At 40.9% G+C, this 24226-nt stretch overlaps 1 protein-coding gene across 1 annotated transcript in view; it reads left to right on the top strand.

The window, feature by feature from the left end:
- The first annotated feature begins 368 nt into the window (after positions 1-368).
- insra (insulin receptor a) overlaps positions 369-24226 on the top strand; it is a 53428-nt gene continuing 29570 nt past the window's right edge. The window contains exons 1-2 of the mRNA XM_086204166.1: positions 369-1662; positions 12129-12677. Of these exons, the coding sequence (XP_086060292.1) occupies positions 1587-1662; positions 12129-12677 (625 nt within the window). The 5' untranslated portion in view covers positions 369-1586. The remainder of the gene's footprint in view (positions 1663-12128; positions 12678-24226) is intronic.

Here is a 24226-nt window from a genome sequence, read left to right as displayed (position 1 = left end):
ATTAATCTTATAAATTCATTGACAGGTCACGTGTTCATTAATTAATTATGAGTAGCAGCCTTGGTGATATGGGGGTGAAACAGACTTATAAAATATGATGACAAACAAACACGATTGAAGGAATCACTGCTTCGTAGTAGCAGTAGGTAGTGGCATCACTAATATTCTAATGCCATGAAATCTAATTCAAATAGCAAAACATCAGCGGCAGTATTATGAAAAAAATGCAATGCAAATCCAAGCTCTAGTTAGAAGTAAATGGATTACTTCTTCTTTTTTTCTAACAGTTGGATCAGTTTGTTGTGTAATCCAATAAGCTCCAGTCCGTATTTCCCCTCGAGCCCATCTGGCTCGCTGGCAGGGTTTGTTTACTGGCGGAGAGGCTGGGAAGAAGAAGGGGATCCTACAGAGCCTGGGAGACAAACTACCTCTGTCTGTGGAAGAAGAAAAGGAGAAAAAATAACCCTCAGACTTTGTGCAGCCTACCCTTCTCTCATTCAGATGACCCAACAGTTTTGTACCAGTTACCAACGTGGATCGCGGGCGCAACCTTGGAGATCTATTTTTTTTTTTAAATTTTTAAATTTTTTTTTTTAAATTTTTAATTTCTTAACAAAAGAGGAGCGGACCACTGCTGCTGAGCCGCGACGGAGTCCGTCTGACAGCCTTCGAGAGTGCAGATCTCACTGAAATCTCTGCACTGGCTGGAGAGGAGTTGTCGGTGCTCGCACGCAAACCGAATTAAACAACGTTATTTCACTAAGCAAAAAAAAAAACAAACAAAAAAACAAAACAAGACAAAACAAAAACAACAACAACAACAGGGGGGAAACAACAACAACCAATGTTTTCAGCACGCTTCTGTTGGACTTGGGTGGATTTCTTTCTTTTTTTTTTTACGAAAGACACGCGCACGTTACGCCACGCATGCCTCAGCCATCGAGTCAGCAGCAAAACGGCTCCAAAATTCCTCTGAATTAAGTTAAAGGTCGCTTTTGCAGGAATGTCGAGGCATGCAACTTTTAGAAAAAAATGAGGCGCATTGAAATGTTGTAGCCAGGCGCGGTATTTCCTTAAATTAATTGAGAGGGTTGAAGGAAAAACAGCGCAAACTTCACTTGTGGCCTGGGCTGGATTGGTGGAGCCAGGCTTGACAGCTAGCTTGCTAGCTAGTTAGCTTGACTGCCGTTTGCTAACCCACGTTAGCCTCTTTTCAACCAGCGAGTTTTGCTTTGCTCTTTTTTTCTCCCCCCTCCGAACACAGACTAACTCGACTGGGCCAGTTTATCTTCGTATTACATCTTGAACTGTCACAAAAAAAGTGTTTTTAACGGCGGCTTTCCATGAGGTGGCTAACTTTAGCAGGAGCAGCGTTAGCTTGTGTTTGACTGAACACGTTGGACTCGTTCCTCCGCCCATCTTCCGGGATGTCGTTTATTTATTTTTGTTTACCTGTTGGCCCACGCCGCAAAACAAAAACAATTTCCTGAATCGTTTTTCCTCCAGTTTGAACTGTGTGCCTCACCAAGGATTATTCTGCTTTTGACCCAGAATAGTGCCGGGTGGTGATTTATCCCGAGTCAGTTATGTGTCTCCGGACTTTGGGTTTTGTTTTGGCCGCTGTCTGCTTAATGATGAGCTGTCATTGGGCAAATGGAGAGAGTAAGTAACCTTTCAATTCATATTTATGTTTTATATTTTCACATCTTGCTTTCTAGCTGTCCAAGTTTTCGTTTTTTTGTTTGTTTTTGTTTTGTTTGTTTTTTTTATAAATTGTATTTGCTCATATACTCAGTCTGTTAGAACTGAATGTATTTCGGTTGCAAGTTTATACTATTCTACGTGAATAAAATAAAGTGTATTATTACAGTTTTGTATCCAAATAGGGATCAGTATTTATTTCCTTTTAGACTACCAATTCAAAAATCCTTGAATATCTCACAGGATTTTCATTAAATACACTCAATACATAAAAATTCAAGTGTATATATCTATAAAACTGTTAAATCAATGTCTGCGGGGGCTGTTTAAAGTTCAAGCACCCACGAACACCCAATTACAGTATTGCCCTCAAGAGTTTCCTTGTTTTGTAAGTGATAGTGAATTGATAAAGGCACGTAGGCGGCATGTTGTAAGTTACAGTCACTGCATTGAAGGGACAAAGGTTGACACTTATCGTCTATTTGAGTCTGCAGGAACTGTAAACAAAATGTTTTGTCCAAAATAAGTAGTCTGAGAACCTTTTTTAAGGAGGCAGTTGGCGTTTTTAATGTAGAAATGAAACCCCCGGTTCTTCTGCAGTAATGTTACTTTACAGCTGCTGCTGATTTCTTCATATTCACCAGCCGGGAGGAGGCTCGGCATGATAAGAATGAATGAACACATTCGATATTTTCATCCAGCTCAAACACCCATGTGACTGCCACACTGCTCTACTCAAGAAGCTGCTTTGCAGAAATGCTGCTATAGCAGAGTCTGCCTTTTTTTTTATTTAGAAAACAAAGACAACAAATACAAAGAGCAATGTGGGAAACATAAAATTCCACACTTCTCTCAGAAAACATTGTCCCTTCTACCAAAGCGGATGATTCGGTGTGCCGATGTTGATTTATAGGTAATTTCCCAACTAAACTGGCCATAATGTGATTTCTTGTTGACTGTAATAGACGGCTGTAACTTGATGGAAAAAGGGCTGCAACTATCAGTAACGTATTCATCATTGATTAATCTGCTGAGTGTATTCTCACTAAATTCATGAATTGTTCAGTATTAAAAATGTAAAAGTAAATAAATAAAATGTTTCACGTAATTTCCCTGAGCCCAAATTGATGTGTTGAAATTAATCCTTCTCTTGTCTACAAGTCAAAAATACAAACACTTTTAATTTTTTTCTGCCTTAAATGAGGGTGAAAAAAGCAGCAAGTCCTGATAGGAACAATCTGTGTCCAACACATGTTTGCATGAAAAAGGACTGAATTGATTATGAAAATACTTTTTTGCTGATTTGCACTAGTTGCTGCAGCTGTTTTCAGTCCATCTGTCATTGCTTAGCTTTAACTTGTGGAATTGAACTCGAATATACTTTTATTTATTTATTTATTGTTGCGAACAGGCAGTCAGATGAAAGATACTTTGATTTGATCCAGAAATAATGTATGACAGCCCAACTATAAGTTATTGATAAATCATATCAAGTTTTTGTATGGACAGTCGCACTCTAGCCGTCATTACAAATGATACATAACAGCTACTGCTTAGCCTGGTTATGATACAGAAGAATTAATAAAAGAAAATTGAAGATCATAACACGGCAGAATGAGCCCCCACCATTAGGACTTTATATATATTTGCATTTAACAAAGTCTACATCTTTTATTAGTTCTGTAGATGAGATCTAGAGTAGCTCTGCTTCCTGTACACAGGAAGTTTGTCTGCTGTGTGTAGCGCCAGGTAGCTGCGCTAATACGGTGAAGTCTGCAGCCCTCTGAAGAAAAGCTCAGTCTCCTTCACCTTTCATCAGACTTTAGCTCGAGGGAAAGGGAGCGATGTCATCAAACCAGTTTCAGCGAGAATTTTAAGACATAAATCAAAAGCAAGTTGTGTAATTGCATAGCAACCCTCCCCTCTCCCCTCTCCTCCGCTCCTCTCAGACTTGAGAGTGAACCACAGTAGAGGGAAGAGTGGAACCTGGGCTTCACACTGGCCGATTTCATAAGCTGGTCTGACCAGTGTGGAAGTCAGGAAACCTTCTGAGCCACTTGTTGGGTGCTGTCCAGCTCAGCTTGATGGAAAAAACTCACTTAATAATGGAAGCTTATATTTATTAGCTGTGTGTGAATCGATTTGATTTATATAGCTGTTAGAATGTTTGAGCCTCCATGTCACGTGTCTCATGTATGAACGTTACATTTGAAACACAGAGCTTAGCGTTTCTACTCCCCCCCCCAAAAAAAGCCCCAGTAAGTTTATTACTGAAACCTATTGCCGATTTTTATGGTAGTTCCAGAATCTTCAAGGTCTTTTCTAACCATCTGAATGAAAAAAAAAAAAAAATCGGAGGAAAAAGATTTGTGTCATATTTCACGAGCTGCACCACTGTTTCCCAACAAAAAACATAGCTGCTGCATGCTCTTATTTGTACAGCATGGAACAAAATATCTGTCAGTTATATTTGTCGTTGATGATGTCACGTTTGTGCGAAGCTGACTGCATATTTTTTTTCATCTAGATTGTCAGAAGAGTCTGCCAGGAAGTTTTGTGAAACAAGCTGTTGAGTTTTTGTTTTCCTAAAAATTAAAAAAACAAAACAAAAAAAAAGCGTGTAGCTCTGAGACCAGATTGTGATACACGAGAGCCACAGACACCCATGTTGCGGTGTCAGTCTGTGTCATGTTGTCAGACCTCACTCCCAACAGCAATGTCACACAGCGGGGGCTCGCCATGATGCCCCCCTAGATGCCTTTTGTCGAGTATCTCTGTGGTCAGTCCAGGTCTCCCAGGTGAGCAGCAAAGCAACAACTCACCACCCCTTGATTTATGTCTCCGGGCAAGGAGAGCAATTGTAGGTGATGAAACGGTCGCCCTCCCACCTCCCTGAAAACACTCAAACACTACAACTGCCACCACTGTCTCAAGTACCAGAGTCATGAGTGTCTGACATGTAGACAAAGGAATGATTTTTGCACGTGTCAACATCAACAATGACTGTCTAATCCTGATTGACAGGTTCACATTTGAAATTTGTGTACAGCTTGAAAATTGAGTTATCTGGAACACCTACAGTCTTTCACGTCAACCTCACAGGCATCTGACAAGGAAGCCTTGTTGTATCAGAACTATACCCTTGACACCTTGCCCCTTTTCAAAGAAAAATCTGCTCGCTATTGTGCTCTCACTGTAGAGGTAATAATTACCTCGCTGCCACTACTGGCTGTAATGTCTGCAAGGACTCACAGGCCCTGTTCAGACCTGGTATTAACATGCATCCTCCCGAGGGATCCAATCACAAATGGACAGCTGTGAGTGCAGGTGTGAACAAACGCAGGACACTTGGAGAGCTAACCACTAAGACCACTTTCAGGGGTGGTCTCGGGCTGGGCCACATTCTTTATGCGGCGTGAACGCAAATTTGTCCTGGCCCCGGCCATAATAGTCGGATTTCCAACAACATATCTTCACGCCTATGTTTAAAGTGGGCAATAGAAAAGGAAGATTAAAAACCGCATGATTAGAAAACACCCCCTTATTTCACACGAACTGTGAATGCTTGCATAAAGAAGAGTAAAGAGTCTTTAACTCGCGTGACTGACCAGCTCTTTCCGCCGCCATCTTGTTGATATTCTAACTGGCACTTAACAATTTCAACATGTCAAAGTGAAACAAAATTTTCAAGACTTGGTTATGGGTCACTTACCGCCGTCCTCTGTAGGCATGTAGACATAGCCTGTCCATAACTCACCTAAAATTCGATCGTCAACTAACAAAGGACTGCCTCCTCAAATGCTGTCCAGTATTCCATTGTTATCAGTTTTATTTAATTATTAACACACAACATCTCAGCTCATAGAGAGATGAGTGTATTCAACATCCTGGGGAGTTTGTTTAACCAGCATCATAGCAAGGAAGAGACCAGATCATAGCCAGGACCGATCATTAAAAACATCTTATTCCCTTGGAAAATTAAAATGTCAGTGGCTTGAATTAATTAATGCTTTGGTCTCCACCACCCAGAGTACACAAAACAGTATGGATACTATATTTAATTTCGACATGATTTGAGCAACAGGCTGAAGTTTATATGGAGCAGGGAAGTGAAATCTGATCACAAGTGATCCCTGGAGACACATATTAATGCCAAGTGTGAACTCTTCGACTTGGAGTTGTTCACCTGTGATTAGATTTCTCAGGACGCATCTAAATGTCAGTTGAGAACGGAGCCAGAAAGCTTCTTATAGGCGGAGGACATGAACCCTGATGAAGCTCATGAATGGAGGCGACTGTCGTGGAGTCGTGCATTTTACTGTTAACAAAAAAAAAGTTTAAAAAAAAAAAATTTTAACGGCACATTAATTTTTTTTGCTTTAGGTTGTGGGAAATACCCACAGCGTTCCAGGCGAAAATGATATAACCTTCCAGGGGAGAAATAACCAACAGTTAAATCGATAATGAAACAATTATTTAGTTGCAGTTCTACAATCCCAAGTGGGAGCTTTGTGGTTTGCAGGGTCCTTTACCTCTATTCACTTTACTGTGAGCCCTGGGGCCTGAATTTCATCGGTTTAAGTTCATTCCCTCGACTGTTGTACTGTATTGTATTATTAATGTGCTGCGCCTGCAATGCTACCAAACAGCAGTCAATTTGATAAGCTCCTTTACCCCTGTGCCTGCTTACGAGACATTTATAGGGCAGCCTATACTGTTTAGCTGTGAGACTTCAGCACATTTTCTTTGAAAGTTGTGGTAAAACCTGTTCCCCTCCTGAAAGACAGATGTTTGTCATTTCATAATTCAGAAGGAGAGCCTAAAAAGGGGAAGTTTGTTTATATTATACCTTAGAACGGATGGATGATTAGGCTTTACAACGCTTCGTAACAGTGGATTACATCACATGTCAGTTTGAAAATGGCGATCACGTATCTCAGTGACCTCGGCATTTTTTTTGGGGGGGGGGGGTAGTTTGAGCTTACATTGGAAAACAACAGAACAGGGAAACCTTGAAAAGGGAAGTGTTGCAATCACTCAATGTGTGTTTGTGCATGCGTATTGAGGCCTCGGTCGGCTCTGAAGCCCAGCAGTAATATACAACCCTAGTCTAACAACCTGTAGGCGCCCTCCACTCTCCATCCACCTCCCTCACAAAGTGCCCGTGCCTGTTGATGCTTGCAGCTGTAATGAAAGGATTGTGAGTTTGAACATTGTGCTGCTCAGCACACATCCAGGAACAGCCAGATCCGCTCTGTGCACAGCTGACGTTAAGTATAGATATGTTCAGCATTTGTGTTCTGCATTCATCTCAAGTCTTCATAGTTCTAATTCTTGACATGTAGATTTAAATTTAGGAGCATCTTGTGACCTGGGCACAATTTACACGAGGCATTCGGACTAGATTTATGATGGGAACATGGGCAGGCCATCAGGGGCTTTGCCTTTACACCAGGTATTAGTGATGTGCTCTGTGTTATGGTAGGGAATCATGATATGGAATGGAATAAGCAAGGTCAGACATGTCATCTGTCAACAAACTTACATCCTTATGTCATATCAGACCACGATATTTCTCTCGAATTTCCTGTGTGCCTTAATGACTTCGTCAGATGCGAGTGTGAGCTGTACCACCTGCCTGTGTAGCCGGATGAATCAGAGCTTGTTGCTCCACTTCTCATATATCCAGATATAGAATGTAATCACGTGTTGTTTTGTCTTTCAATAATAATAATACATAAAGAAATCCCCCCCCCCAAAAAAAGTACCCTACTAGAAAGAAGTTAAGTTGGTATCTTTCCATACAGAAACAAAAAAAGGTGCCTTGTTGCTTTTTTTTTTTTTTTAAGTTGTGGTTTTCTTAACAAAATATGGTTCTGTCTGTCTTGAATACAAATTCTGCCGCACTTATGCAAACAGCTGCAATCGGCTTATTAAAAACAAAAGTCATATTTACGTAAGAACATTCAAATAAATGTTCTCTAAAAGAAATAAAAAAAAACAAACATCTAAGTATTTCAGCATTTAGGAAATTAAGAGTACCTGTACCTGTATGTTAAGTGCTAAGATTAATTGCTGTTTAGCTGGAATGAAAGTGAAATATCTTAAACAATCAGGAAGATTTACGATGCTTGTTTATTTAAGGACAGAACATTTTACTGCCACCGGCATGAAATGGTAATAAATGGCTTAATTAAGGCCGGCGAAAACTGGCTTACCGTTGCTGGCAGAGAGCTTGTGCCTTTTCCTATTTAACCTTTCAGCAGCAACAAAATATCACACTAGCCGGCTAGAATGTTTTACAACACCTTTATTGCTACTTTGACTATACAGCAGCTCAATTATGTCACAACAATCGGTAAATGTGTTTATGCAAAATTCAGGAATCGTGTTTTGACCCCAGGACAGATTCATTAATTTTTCACCTCACTGTGTGGTTCATGATGAATAGAACAGCACAGCCACCTCCCAGTTCACGCTGCTCTGCTCTACTCTCACCTGATAGCAGTCACACGCCGCCCCTGCGCTCACGCTCATCCGCGCTGTAGCCAAATCACTTAGTGGCGCCTCACATTGTTGGAACTGCTCTTCAGCGCAACTGGTACCAAAACTTTGTCCTTAATGATAACAGTTTCAAATATGAGGTTGTATGTCACCACCCTGTCATTTAAATGGAGGTAAAAAAAAAAAAAAATCTGACAAACAAAATAATAATTCTGGTTTTAATTATGATATTTCACTGTCAGTTTTTCTCGTAGAATTATTGTCTAAAAATTCACATTATCTCATACAATCATATTGAAATCAACACTTTCGCCCACACTTACCCTCTTGTGTGTGCGCAGTGGTCAAAATTGGCTCCGTTGCCTGAACTGAATTACTTTTAAGATGTTGTTTTTTTTTCGTTCAAAAAATGATCATTTACAGCTGCAGCAGCTCTCAGAACCAACATGCTGACTTGCTACATGCAAATGTTCCTCTCCCTGGTGACTTGTGACATCTGTGGCATTGTGATGTGACAAATTAGGAGGATTTGTGAACTTTTATTTTTCCCACGATCATGACTTTTAATTTGCATCTTGATATTCCGCACCCTCTTGCAAAAGAAAAAAAAACAAACAGTCCTTTTTGTGGGCTAACTGAGCAGAGGCGCATTTAAAGGCATTTCTTAAAAAAAACTGTAAATGACTGCAAAGGATTGTTCTGTTTGTGTTTAGATTTTGTTTCAGTATAAATAGTCTTTGTCTTTTCTCGAGAGTTTCTGTGAATGATAGAACAACACAAGACGCAACCCTGAAACATCCATTTTACGCTCTCCCTCCAAGCCGGATGTCATCCCTGTTATTGTTAGTAGTTTGGTTTTTGCACAGTGTTGGTATTATGGGATGTTACGTCTTGTTAATTAATCTCAGTAGCACATCCGTCTCAGTGTGGGCAGTGGTAGAGATATCTGATGTTCTCCCTCTAATAAATGGACGATTGTGAGCACTGCAGGCTGTGGTTTTGGTCTTGAATAGCTCAAAGGAGGAGATGCAAAGAGAACAGGGAGTAAATTGTTACTTATTTTTTCTGACAAATATATTGAGCAGTTAATTTCTGTGATGGGGTTTTTTGTTTTGGTTTGGTTTTTTTTGGGCCTGAGTTGTGTCGTGTCATCATGACCAGATGCACACTGTTTAGCCCTTAAACATTGTATTTTTTTTTAAAAAAAAGTGTGTTTATTTTAAGCTACAACTTCTGCCAAAGTTTTTATCCTAAAATAAATGTTCACACATGGAGAAGTCAGTCTGGCCACCTCTTTCTTTGCTGCAGCTCTAAAATTCCTCACTTACACACCAGGGCTGCCATGTTCTAGTTTCCAATGAGAGCCACTATCGTTACGGCCGGAGTGTATTAGATTCTCTATTGGGAATGTGGTGCTAAAAATACTGGCCTGGCTGAAAGTGTACACTGATAGGAGCCTGGACTCGCCGCGCCTTCTTCACAGGGTCACTCAGTACGCAGCTCATTGAGGTTTTTTTTCAAACTACAGACCCACTGCCTCCTCATATTGTACATTTCTGGCATCTTTGCAGAGCGAGGGCGGACGCGGTTCATCATATGTTTTTTAGATCTAAAGTAGGAAAAATCTGTTGTGCTGAAAGTCCCCAGCTTCATAGGAAATGTTTAATTTGGAGGTAAATGTGCTGTGCTATTCATGCTTGACTTTCGGCAGTGTTCCCAAGACCACAGTGAGATCTGCAGAAATACGCTCTTTAACTATCTGAGTTTCTTTTAATAGCCTGCAGTTGAAACCCGTGTTAAGACATTTGCTTGGTTGTAGGCTGAACCTAGATAATTGCTGCGGCATGAGCTCCCTGATTAAGGTCATAGAGTGAAAAGCTTGTAGTTTGGACACCTAGTGATTGGACAGTTTGTGTGTACGCTTGCTGTCATGTACTGTTATGCAACAGAAGGTGTAAAATGAGCTGCTGCCATAAAGAGGTGCATGCCTCGCTGTTATACCTCCTCTCCACACGGCTGACCAGTTGACCTGATGCACCCAGCTCAGCGGTGGGTAGTTTGGTAAACAAATACAAGCCTCTCACCGGGCAGCCCACCTCCAGCTGCACACAACACTTGAGAACTGTAATATTGGGCCTGGAATTTCCAGCGTTGCACCTGCATAGAAAGAAGCTGTCACGGGCAGCTGTACTTGTGTTACTTCATATGAAGTGTAAAGATGTTGGCTGATTACCAGAAAGTTGAAGATACTCAATGGATCTGAATTACTATCAGGGAGTGTAACAACGTTTGATGTGTTTTGCAACAGGTTGGGAGTCGATCTAGTTATGTCACTGATGAATCTCTCAGTCGGAAATGGTTGCTCTTAGGCTAAGCTAAACTTGCCCTTTCTCATTGCTAATGCTCTCTGATGACCTCACCTACATTACACTCCATAGATTACGCTGGACCATGACAGCGCCAAAGCATAACACGAGAACCATCACCAATGCTGACACAGTTCAGAAAAATTTCCAGCTGTACATTTACATTTAAAAAAAAAATATTTTTTTTTGCTCTATTTAGTAGGAAGAGCTGTGTGGTTTGCCACAACATCACAATGTAACCGTATGACAATAATGATTAAGAAAATAAAAACACCTCCAGTGTCAGCAGAACTGACAAAAATGCTGCACCTGGAGTAACTCAAGGCACACTACTATCACAATACTCAGCTTACGATCACCAAAGTATCACAAGAAAATGTTTCTGTGATAATTTATGTATTTCAAAACAATTAATCTAGGATGCATCGTTGTATATACAAGTTATCTGTGTAACTGAAAGAGAAATAACCTCAAAAGAGTGGAAATTGAATACGTATTCATTGCATTGTGATGTCTGTTTCAAAAAATGTGAAAACAATGTCAAAGTGTGCCGTAGCTTTAAGCCCTTGAAACTCTGACACACACACACACACACACACACACACACACACACACACACACACACACACACACATACATATAATATACTTGTCAAATAAAATTGACAAAATGGCAATGGGGTGGATCAATTTGAACACAGCTGCTGTTTTATAACTGTATTGTATCAATAGTGTGTCCCGCCCCCAGTGAAAGACCTCACTTTGGGCATCTTATCCGCTATTTTTCAACACCTCAGACTACATTATTAATAGATTGATTAAAATAAAATTGTCGTATTAATATGTTGGTTCAGACCCGCATTCGTAACGTATGATATCAGTGTGATACAATCGAACTGGAATGATGATTTAGACAGAAAAAAATGTAGCCTCAGTGCAAAGTAGCAGAGATGGAAATGCCTCATCAATTAGTATCATGTGAGGGTGAGGACTGGTGAGCCCTGTAGTTACAGCTGGTGCAAACAATGACCATTTGTACCTCAGTTCCATGAACATACAAACATTTTCAGGAATTAGCTCAAGTCAGCAGAACAAAGGATGAGCACATCCTCTCTCTGATGACGGCACTCATCATTTTGCCAGTGGATGAAAGCTGCTACATAGAATGCCAGCAAAGATGGTCTGGTCTTCATCAAAGCCAGACACAACCACATATATCTCTGTAAATATCCCCTCTAATTACCAAGAAAGGCTTTTTTTTTTTTTTTTTTTGTCTTTCTTGGGATCGTATTTGACTTCTTAAAACCAGTTTTTCCAGTTAATAGATCAGACGCATCAGTCACTTTTATTAGTTTTAGTGTTTGGGGCGATTTTGTTGTTGTCGCCTGAGCTTAATTACGTATATGTATTTAAACATGTCAATAAACTGTTCGTCATGGTTGATTTATTTCAAGGAAGGCTGGAAATAACTTGTCTTAACGTGCTTTGCCTTGTGTGTTGTAGGTATGTGATTTTTTTTTTTTTAAATCCCGTGTCTTTCCTTTTCATGTCTTTTCAGTTTGTCCAAGCAAGGATATTCGGAACAATGTGACCAACCTGCAGACGCTTGAGAACTGCACTGTGATCGAAGGCCACCTGAAGATCTTACTTTTGTTTAGGACCAAGACCGAGGATTTCCGAGGCCTCAGTTTCCCCAAGCTTACGGTGGTCACAGACTACTTGTTGCTCTTCAGGGTTTACGGTTTGGAGAGCCTCAGCGATCTCTTCCCCAACTTGACGGTCATCAGAGGCAACAATCTGTTCTTCAATTATGCCTTGGTGGTGTTCGAGATGCTCCAGCTGCGAGAGATCGGCCTCCATAGCTTGATGAATATCACCCGAGGAGCTGTGAGAATTGAGAAAAACCCTGACCTTTGTTATCTCTCCACACTGGACTGGTCCAAGATCCTGGACTCGGTAGAGGACAACTATATCGTGGCCAACAAGAACGATAGAGAGTGTGGGGATGTTTGCCCAGGGGCAGCTATTGGAAAGACCACCTGCCAGACAACAACCATCAACGGGCACTTCAGTGAACGCTGCTGGACGCAGAAACACTGTCAAAGAAGTAAGCTGCTTTTGTTTTAATTTCCTCTCTCTTACATGCAGCTCTATAGAAGTGGAGCCAATATGCTATCGGCAGTAGTAGAAAGACGCACGCCGTGGATAGACTTTCGCGTGGTGCTGGTGACGCTGCAGAATAGAGTAACGAGAGAAGACATCGCACACTAAAGCCCCAAGGGCAGCAATATGCTTTTAAGCAGACGACGTTTCAGCCGTAGCCCTTTTTTAAGTCCAACATACAACATGCGTGATTATTACAGTTGGAGCTCGAGTGTGCGGTGTCTTCAGTCAACCGATTTACTATCTGCAAACATTTGGACAAGAGGGAACGTTTCAAGTTATTTCTTATGGGAAGAATGTTGAAAATTTGAATTCACAGGATGCAAATGGAACAACTAGAAAAAAAACAACATTTTAATATGTATGTGGTGGCGTATATTAGCAGGATTATGCAAAAACTAGGAGGTTAATTTTTTTTAACCACATTTGGTGAAAGGGGTTTCTTGTCATTTTAAAAACAAAGTTTTCAGTTGACTAGTTGAAAAAAATTATGGAGAAAATCATTAATAATTCGATCAAGAAGTTGCTGTCACAGCATTACCTGGTGATAATATAGGATACCTAAAACTAGCCACAGTAAAGGGGGAAAAAAATGGGTTAAATAATGAGGTCATACTTTTTTGGAACAAGCCTGAATGTATGATACAGTGATCCTGTAATTTTATGCAGCTGCGAAGCCAGATTGGATGATTGGTGTGACTAAATCATCTTAATTTGATCATCTTAATTCAACTCAGGGTCCACTTGTTAGCTCGTCCAAGGAGGTTATGTTTTGGGTGCAGGCTGTCTGTCTGTTAACAGGTTTATGCGGAACCTTGTATGAGGGGTGGAACACGGGCCGAGAAGGAACCGATTAATGTTTGAGCTGAATCACAGATACGCAAATTATTTTTGAATTTTTTTAACGTTGTGTCATATGACATTTTACTGCTAGAGGCTACTTTGGGTGACCTCACAACCAGGGTCAAAGAAGGTGTCCCTCAATTTCCTATCTTGACCCATAAATCTCTTGCCAGAAGATTGTTTATTTTGTCCTCTTTCATATAATGTAACTATTTAAGCAGGAACACAAACATTTTGCTTCACCACGCTCCAACTGACTCAGTCTGATCCATCGACTCCGGTAGAAAGTTTCTTTGGCTTAAAAGTATTACGCATGATGAAACTTACCATCAACATTTCTCCTAATGTGGTTTCATGAAAGAAAAGTAAGTGATGACCAGTTTTGACTGTTTACTTACTTCCCATCTGATGTAAGGTTTGAACGATACCCGAACTCTAGACGCATATTCAGAATATGCTGTGCACATGTCCATATGTCTTCATCCAAAAAGGAAACATTCAGAAAAAAGGCCAAAATCTTATAATCCAACCACAATATGCTGTTTGAACGACCTTTATCAAATTTACAATGTCATAATTTTCTGAATAATAGCGGAACATTGGTGCACACGTAAGCGTGCTGACTGTCGTATTTGAAATGATGGTAATTCCATCCTTCCAAATCATGTTTTACTACACTTTTTAATACTGTATCTGTTACACCGATGAGTCGGGCTGTAATCAACCAAAGAAATTCTTGGTCGACTGAAGCCCTCAAATTTCGGCTAAAAATCGACTAATTTTAAATTTGAAAAATATACTGTGTCAACTATCTGCACAAAACCTGTTGAGGAATATTTAGACAATTGTTTTTGTCAGGTTATAATAATTGACCGACACTATCATTTGTCCTGCGCACAGAGCGAGACTGAACAGAGGAGCTCAGCATCGCGGCTGAGACACAAATAGACTTTTAACTTAAAACTTTACTCTTAAACACAAAAGGGAAAGTCCACTGTAAGAATTTTTACAATTAAAACAAAACAATTATTAGACTAAAATATTGAGATGTCAGTGCCGATATGTTCATATACTCAAAACTGACGGGGCAACCTAAGGTGGACAAGTTAGCTTACCGTTTTTAGGTGATACGCTGTCGTGTTTGTAGTGGAGCTGTGATACGCAAACTGTTGTTTGCAAACTTTGCATTCGACTTTTTTTCCATTATCTGTTTTCATGAAATGCTGCCACACTGCAGATGTCTTTGACATGGTGGACGAGGACTGACTTTAAATGAATCTGTCAAAATTAAATATACATTCATCAAACCACCAGACATCGGCCTCGTATTCTTCAGTCTGTCTGTCTCTAGCGGGTCGGGCGAGTCCAAAATAGCAAAAACAAGGGGGGTGTTCAAAGATAGATTGTTATTTGTGAAACAGGGGTGCTTTTGGTACTTTCCTCCTGATGAAATTAACGTGGCAAAAAATCGACCAATCAGAATTTTGGTCGAGCCAGAACGTATCGACTAATAAATCGACCAGTCGACTGGGAGATTACAGCCCTACTGATGAGTATATGCTAATCCCCTTCTATGACATCATTCTATGAATTGTTGCTTGTGACCAGCAGCAGCTCCTCGCATGTCTCCTCTCGGCTGCTTTCCATGAACTCATCAGTATTTCCATTCCCCACCACTTTTGTCACATGTCTAACCAGTCTAACATTTACAGCATTCAGCTCTCCAATTGGGCCAAATAAAATGTGATGAGGGTTGCTGTTTGAATGTAAAATAATTCTTTGTTAACGCCAGAATGAATAGCAGCTCGGTAGTTGTTTTGTCAAAACTTGGTTGTGTCCCCTTTTTAGTGTTGAAATGTCAGAGCTGTGTCATGTGCTCAGGTTTACTAAAGTAGGCCAAGTTCTTTGTCAGTGCAGCCTGAACCATACTCTAATGTGACGCAACACCTCACCAGTTAGCCGAGGAACGTTTACCGTCGGAAGACTAATGATGACATTGTTTGTGTTGTGTGGAGGAGGTTAAAGACAGTGATAGATATTCTGGCACATTTCTCATGGCCCCCTTAAGCTCAGCTCCTGCATCATGGGCCTTCCCTCTGCTCCAGCTTTTACTGTAAAATGACAAGCCCCCCTATTTCACACTGCCAAAGAGTTCAAGTTCGAGTCCTGAAAAGAATTTTGCACATGGGTGCCACCTGAACACATTCGCTTGCACTATTACACAACACTGCGTGGAGAGGTTTAATAGCTCTTTCCACCGTGTTTCTCTGCACATGTTAAACTCTTGTTTGTTTGCTTGCTGTGGTGGCTTTATGCAATTTCTGTAGAGCCAAGTGTGGCCCATCCTTCTCCTTCTCATTCGCCGAAGGGTGTTTTTGTAGCTTTCCACTAATGACTTTACTCTTGATGAAAATGTTGCTCAGGCTAATCACAAATCGTTGAAGACGTTTGCAGGAAAAAATGGTCAGAGTGTGGCAATGTGGTGAACTTGAAGGTGGAAGTGTTCTCTCAGCAGAAATGATTTCCTACTTGCCTAACAATTCTCTAACAATTAATCAAGACCAGACTCTGACTTCAAGTCATGGGCCTGCACTCGGCAGGGGCAGGGCCTGTGGTCTTGTGGTCGGAGACCTGCGGTTTTTTGCCTACTTTCACTAAAAAATGAAAAGGTCCGTTAAGCCCCAACTAGAACCACAGAGCAGAGTGTGAGGCAGTTGGTGTCCTCTTCAGATGGTAATGTTTTATATAGACCTTCCCAATGAAGCTACTCAGTTTGTGGATGCTATATTTCTATCCTCCTCTTGGCCTAGATTTGCTGTGACTCTGGTTTCTTTAAACACACAGTAGATGCATCTCTTCTATACATGTAAATGCTGACTAGAAACAAAAAGTATCTGATCTGATTCAGTCAGAGCTTCAGAGTTAGTCTTTTTTTCCACATATGTTTAAATCAAACAGAAACAAAAAATAATGGAACACGTGACAATGTGGAGCTTGCAATAGTAAAAACGGAAGAGAATAGCCGTCGTAAATGTGAGCACCAGTGAGTCACACTCGCAAAGCAAAGCCTCAGAGCGACTCGCCATGGCTTACGCCCCGTGTCTGGAGTCACAACCCATCTCCTTTCATTTCCTTCTACCAGAGAAGTGCATCTGTATAGAGAGTGGCAAAGCAAGGTTGCAGGAGATGCTTATTACCAAGATGGATTTTAGACACACACACACACACACACACACACACACACACACACACAGTCAACAGCTGCAATAGAGGGAGCACAAGATATCTGAAGCATCAAGGTAGCAACATGCTGCTCTGATCAATTACTGCGAGGCGAATGTACAAGATGGTCAATTAATCACCTGCTGAGCAACCAATGGACGGATCCTGATGCGTCTAATTATTAGTGCAGTTATTATAGTCGAAGACAGATTAATTGCCACACTCATTAAATATGCGGCGTTTCCTGTGTGATGGAGCAAGTTAATAAAACATAAAAGATTTTATATGGCTATTATGAGAAGGTAGGAACATCCTCTGATGTTTGCGGTGGTTACGGTCGCCTACTGACGCATGCACATAACCCACGTCTGCAGTTTCACCTCTTTGGCGGAACCTCTGCTGCGTTTCATTGCTCATCTTGTTTCCTGCCATTGTTCTGGTGTCCTTATGTAATAAGCCTACTTTTTAAAAGGTCAGGCTCAAATTCTAGTGACATAAACTAAACGCATTCATTTGTAGATGTCATTCAGTATTTCTGGTCATGTTCATGGTGGTTGTTGTCGTGTTTGCTCTTTTGACACTTCAGTGGTGAAATGACAGCAGGCCTTACGTCACCTTGTGAAAAAAAAAAATTCGACAAAGAGATTTTAAAAATTTTGAAAGGGAAAACAGCACCAGAGGAACGGTACTCATCGCTGACTGATACAGTACTTTGACTTTAATTATTTTGAACCATATGTAATACTTGCATGTTGCAATTCATGAAGAGTTTTTCATGCAGTAAAAGTGTCATCACGCTGCTTACTTACATTGTTAATCTTTTTTTCTTTCTTTTTTTTTTTTGTCAATACAATCAAATGCAGCCTGTGTTTGTTCTTTTTGCAGAGCAGATTTTCTTGCAGGCCCTTTACCAAGCCTGTGAAAATTAAATGAGCTTGTATTCCCCAGGTGGCTCGTATTTTACACACATTATAAGAGCTGATCTTAATTATCTACCCTCTGCCGGAGATTAGACACTTGGGGCGGCTGCCCCCCCCCCCCCCCCCTCCCACTGCTCCTCCTCTTCAGCCGCCACAGCAGCATTTGCCAGTGCATGAGTTCAGAGGATCTGTTACATATTTAATACAGTGGAGAATGGCTTTTAGCAGATGCCTCAACCTCTGATTGTTTTGGTACTTTCCACACTTGTAGAATAGGAGCCTCACCAGTCCTGCTGTTGGCTTCTTCTGTCACAACTGGAGTGTTGCTGTGCATCATATCTTAGCCGGCTCAGGTGACCTCTGACAAATTTACCCTTGGCTGGCATTACATACATCCACCGATCACGAGATGGAGATTTGTCAGGGTCGGGCTGTGTTTGTGTAACAGCAACACAGACGTGGTTTATAAATCACAGAAGGACGTGACCTCTGGGTGTATGCAGACTGAGTGGATGGGTATTGTTTAGTCTTGCTGCTAGGAAACAGTTGGAGTAACGCTGTGGTGTAATCATGGATATGAACACATCAATCAGTCACCAAGGCGGTATCGGAAGGAAAAGCAAGGTCGCTGGACACTGTGCGGGTGTGGAGGGGTGAAGGGGTGGCAGGGGTGGCTCCCACCTTGCTGTTGACCTCAGCTCTCCCCGCTGCTGACCGGTGCAGCCGCTCCCGCATGCCACGGTCATCGCTGGCGCCACCATCTTTTTCCACTCTGAAGAACTGTGGTTGTAGAAGTTCACGGAACGTTCTTCCCAATTGTTTCCTGTCTTTGTTGGTCTGTTTCCTCTCTGGAGTTATGAATGGACCTGAGAGCCTTCAGCACCAGCTCCATATCAGCGGGCACTTTTAGACCGGGTGGGGGGGGGTTGGTGGATGGGTGACCTGTGAAGGTCTGCTAGACAAGAAAGAGGACAAATTCAGCTTTTAGTAAAAGCTGTGTGTTGGGAAATAGCAGGCTGTTGTTACTGGGCTGTATTATTTTGGGATGTAAGTTTAAATTTTGTACTTCTCAATGTTCTTATATGATATTTTATTAAAGACTCATACACTTGGCCCATTTATTTTTTTAATTTAGGCTCTATATTACTTTTCTGCCCACCTTTAGTGAAAGGCCGCCGCGCCTCACGTCTCTTTGATGTGTTTTGGGTGCTGCAAATGAAATCAACAGTCTACAGCCCAGTTGGGCTCTGTATTCATTAGTCGTAACATTGCCTTGAGAACATGAACTGAACATGAACTTTGACAGCAAAGTCAGCCTTATCCTCTTCTCATCACATGCCTCATTCCCTTTGTTTCTATTTTGGTCATGTGACCATTTATTTTCTCTATAGAATATTAAACTTTAAAGTCTGTAGCTTCCTGCATGTTGCTTCACTTTGCAGCAGTGGGGAAAAAGTAAATTAGATTGTGTCCAAGCTAAAAGCAAGGTGGTAGAATAGCCAGGGATGGGTTTTGTGACATTTTGTCCTCTCTGAGCTTAAACAGCTGTTCCATTCAATGAAAATGTCTTTAACCCAGCGGCTAAAACAAGCTTATCTTTTCACACAACGTACATTTTTTTTCCCTCTGTCACAAGTCCTCTATACAGACCACTGTGATTTTCTTAAAGGAAGGCAACCTCCTCACCAGGTTGGACACAGTGTTCGATTCCACATCATCCAAACACAATTTGTACTGTACATGCTCACGTGGCTAGTGGGCTTATTACAAGGGAGGGCTATAGATTTTCTTATTAGTTAGTGGATTACCTGTCCAAAAGAAGCATTACAGTCCCTGCCATCATGTTTTTGGCCCCCTGTGTTTACTTCTTTATTTCCATTTGCAAGTGATTTTTCTTCATTTTCTTGCAAAAACATTTCAAGTTTCTAAAGGATGAGGACGAGGGCAAAGGACAAGCTGATTAAACACAAATCTACAATCAACTTTTTGCAGGAATAAAACACAGGTATCGATGAAAGTTCTATAGAGATGAGATCTAAAGCACTCAATGTGACTGTGTTGATATAAAAAGAAAAACAAAACTGCTCTGCTGAAGTATGTGTTTATTTGAATTGGCCCCGACAGAACTTGAAAAACTAGTCATAAACCAAAATTACAATGTATGAAACTGCAAAAGTAAAAGTATGTGTCACTCACTCTGCTGTATAAGGACACTCAAAACTCAATTAGTGAGATTTAGAAGATATTTAAATCTGAAAAGCGGTTTGTAGTCAGGTAAGGAAGAGAGAAAAGAATCAGACAAAATCAGGCAGAACGTGAAAATCACAAAGGTCTGCCTTCATTTCTTTCACGGGCTTGGCGGTCTCCTCTCATCACGCTTCAGTATGCATCGGGCTATTCTACTAGCCTAAATCCCCGCTCACACACCATGAGTCCTTTCCTTTGAGCTGACTTAACTGCTCTGGCACTCAGGCTTGTGGAGCTGCACCCTGCGAACCCTCGCCGTTCAGCTACTGGAGCCGTTCCCATGGAATCCTAGACATTTCTGGCATTTCTTAAAGCTGGGCTGACAGGCGTTTCTTCACCACTGTACGTGCATAGACATTCATGGCTCTCTGCGGTTTCACTGCTGGTTTAATCCCTCCTAGAACTTTGATCCAGATGTTTGGTGGGTTCATTTGATGATGATTGTGTTAAATAAGAAGGTTTTAATGATCTGTGGAAATGATTTTTGCATTGTCATTGCAATGCATGCTATTAGAGGGTTGTGTTAGATTTTCCCCTTTATTAGTGTGTGAGTGCGTGTGTACTTTGTGCAATATCACTGTCATGCATTATAAGACCTCATTTCACCTCCTTAATAATTTACTTTGTTGTCAATGTGCAAAAGAATGAACAAAGTTGAAATATCAAGGGGATTGTGTCAGGGACGCAGATGTGACTGATTTTGGCATCTTAGTGCCTTAAAGGCCCCAAGTCTTGTTTTATGCTGCCGTCCACTAAAAAGCAAAGTAGAAAAATATACATTGGAACACTGGATGTAGAAGTTTACTGCTATTTTCCACCTCAAACTTGAGTTGTCTCTTGTCTATTCTAAGGATCGGTATCAGGCCCAGGTGGGCATATTTTGAGGGTTTGGTATCGGCTTGAATAAATGTTTTTGCAGCTCAACTGATACGGTACATCTCTTCCAGTTTCATTCAGATGATAGCAATAATTCACGCTGACTAGTTGAAGAGTTTGAACCAGTTGTTTTGGTATATTGTGGAAATATTTGAGGCAGATGGCTACATGTTTATCTCAATGTGCCAGATGCCCAGAAATAAACTTGGCATCTCTCTTTTTGTGTAAATATAACCAGTGTATCTTGTGAAAGTTGATTTTTAGATCTCTCGTGAAAACATACAATTCTGACCGGTGACTCAGGCAATATCTAGCAATATCTCATACTAAAAGTTTTCAAAGGAATGAGTTGAAGAGCAATGACCCCCCCCCCCCCCCCCCACCACCACCACCAACCTGAAAAAAACAAAACATTTTGTCAGTTATTCATGGTTAAGTTGGAATTTATCTCAGGACATTTTATTTCCTTTCTCTGTGTCACTGGTAGGGCTTGGCAATCCATCAAATCATATTTTTTAATTACAATTTGGGCTTCTAAATGATATATTTTTAAAAAGAAATAATATTTTGCATGCAGACAAAATGAATCAAAAGAGATTTTGATTTAAAAAAAAAAACAATCTTTGAAATCTGATGAGTTGCACGTAGCAAGAAAAAAACATCTCCCGAGTCAGTTAAGGATAGTCGATAAATAAAGTGATCTCTTTATTAACCAAAATAATCCTGTTTTAGTTTTTTGTGACTTTAACTGAGCTGCCTTCTTCTCAGGTCTTGTGCTTTCACTTATCTCGACAGTCAAATGTTGTTACTGCCAGGAACATGAAGTGCAGGCCCTCAAGAGATATGAATGTCATAAATAAAAATCTTAAAATAAACATTTTCATTATCCTAAGTGCAGTCATAACTAGGACTTCCTAATTGTTATCATATTAATAGATTTAAAAAGTCAACAACTAACAACTCGCCCCTTGGCAGAGTATAAATGTAAGGATTTAGAATGTCTAATGAAGAGGGTTAGAGCTTCCAGTATGTCACAGTATTGTGATTTAAACAAATAAAAGCGCTCTCTACCAAGGCACTGTTGAGCTACTTTGGTTGAGGTGTCAATTTAAAAAAGGACAAGGCGTTTTGACTTTGCATTGATAAAATAAAATGACAAACGCTTTTGATGTTATAACAGGTAGTCAAATTCGATCGCAGAGCCAGTCATTATGACGTTGAACTCCAGAAGGAAATGAAGCTTCAAGGCCGTGCCGTGCGTCATTTGCCTGTCAAGCAGGCACTGTAATTGCCCATCAATGAGTGTTCATCATTTTTATTCCAGCCATGGACAAACTGGATATCCTGCTTTCAGATGACAGTGTCAGCAGGGCGGTATTAAAAACGAAAAGTGTTTTTCCATGTTGTTTGTGTGTTTTTGCTCTATTAACGGAGGCTGGGACGGTTAATGAAATTGTTTACGGTTCCTGTTGTTACCCCAGTCGTCTCAACTGAGCCCTGCTGTTGCTGACTCAGACCAGATGACAAGTGGTTACCAGGAAAGATCGAGACAAATAAACCCTGGCCATTAACCGCTGCTCTTTATGAAGTCACGTTTTTACTTTTTTTCCTCTCTTCCACTGCCTCTGACGCACTGAGACCCTCTGTTCTGCCACGATGTTTAGATTTACGGCAGATGCTACTGTCTCGATCCTCTTGATCTGTTGTTTGATTCATGATTCAATATTTTGACGTCAGTTAGATATAACAATCGAGTGACGACGGTCAAGTCAAATGTGACATTAGTGAAATTTCTTGTCTGCGTACACGTACATGGCCAATAAAGGTCAATAAAGCTGATTCTGATATTAATGCTCCTGCCGTCTCAGATTAGATGAAGCTCAGCTCCTGCAGAGCTCTCTTTCAACTGTGCAGCACACGACAGGTGGTACTCCTGGGCTGTCTTCAAGGTTGGCAAGTATGCAAATGTCACGCAACTGATGAATACATCTGTCTGTTTTCATTCCCCACCATCTCATTCTTGTTGAAGCTTTTTAAAAAAAAAAAAAAAAAAAAAGTGCAGAAGGCAAAGACGTGTTTGGAAATAGGAGTGGGGATTGTAGAACACTTGCTCTTCACTATAATGGAGGAAATCAGGTAGCTCCATGTTAGCATTGTCTAGATGGGGGTGTGTGTGTGTGCGCGTGCGTGTGTGTGTCAGGTGGCTATATCAGATCATCCAGAACCGTCTGCTGGGGGATCAACAATCTGGGCTGCAGGGGAAGTGAAAAAATATCTTTGATGTGTTAAATGTACTAGCAGGCATTTGGATTTTTGGTGAATTACAGAGAGGTGTGATTGGGAAAAGCTCAGGTGTCTCACTCATGTTTGCATCTGCTGTTTTAGGGATTTTTTTTAATTATTTTTGTACCTGCATTCTTTACCCTTTGTAGGTATAATGTTGTGTTATCAGTTAGTGGCAGTTTTTTTCTGTCACTCTGCTGTCAATAGATGGATGAAGGTTGTGAATCTGCAAGTAGTCAACAAACGTATCTAAAGGCCTTGTGTCACATTAAATGAGCAAAGGCCATCACATATACCAGGCAGATGAAGGCAAAGATCATTTTGGGTGGCATGTTGGTGATGGTAGGGACAATGAATGTCAGGAGACAAACTACCGATAACATCTCAACAGAAAAATGCCAACAGTGGCTTCAGTATGACACCTTTTCCTCCCCTGTTGATGCCTGTAAAAGATGAGTGGCAGCCGGAACAGCCAGCAGCTCACGTCCTGGGATTGGGGGAGACTGAGGTGCTGTATAAAATCACTCATTGTGTCAGTGTAGCTCAACTCTGTGTACACAAACAAAACCCTATAATATTCTCAAGACTTTCTAAAAACAAACTTTCACATTGAAAGTGCAGTTACGGGTCTTTCCTCATTCATCCAGGTAGCAGCTTAAAGGTGGTGGTGCTAACTGCTCTTGTAAGCCTGTTACCAAGATGGCTGCCAAGTAGCAAGATCCGCGTAAACTTTGGCCTTCTTTTATAGACCAGACCTGCAAACAGAAACAACATAATCACCTCTTGGATTAGTTTGTAAAGTCACCCCAAACATACACGTCTTGAATTGACACAGCAATTCCTTGACACCATCTAGTCCTAGTGCACATGACGGGGAGGCAGAGAACAAATACCTGAAATACCTCCTGCCAGTGAGGGAGGATTTCTGCTCCATGAGCACACGGCTGCATGTGTCAGCTGCTGTCACAAACACCATTAATTCAACAGGAAACACTGCCTGCATTTGTTTTACTACACATACTTCAAAAGTAGACAGTCTTTTTTCTTCTCTGTCCTATTTCTTTCTGGATGACCTCATTGTCCTCAAGCTCAGTCAGCTTAT

Source organism: Aulostomus chinensis, chromosome 5 (genome assembly GCF_037954235.1).
Source record: "Aulostomus chinensis isolate RoL2024-O1b breed Wild chromosome 5, RoL_Achi_v1.0, whole genome shotgun sequence".
Lineage (NCBI taxonomy): Eukaryota > Metazoa > Chordata > Actinopteri > Syngnathiformes > Aulostomidae > Aulostomus > Aulostomus chinensis.
This window is presented reverse-complemented; position numbering and strand designations above follow the sequence as displayed.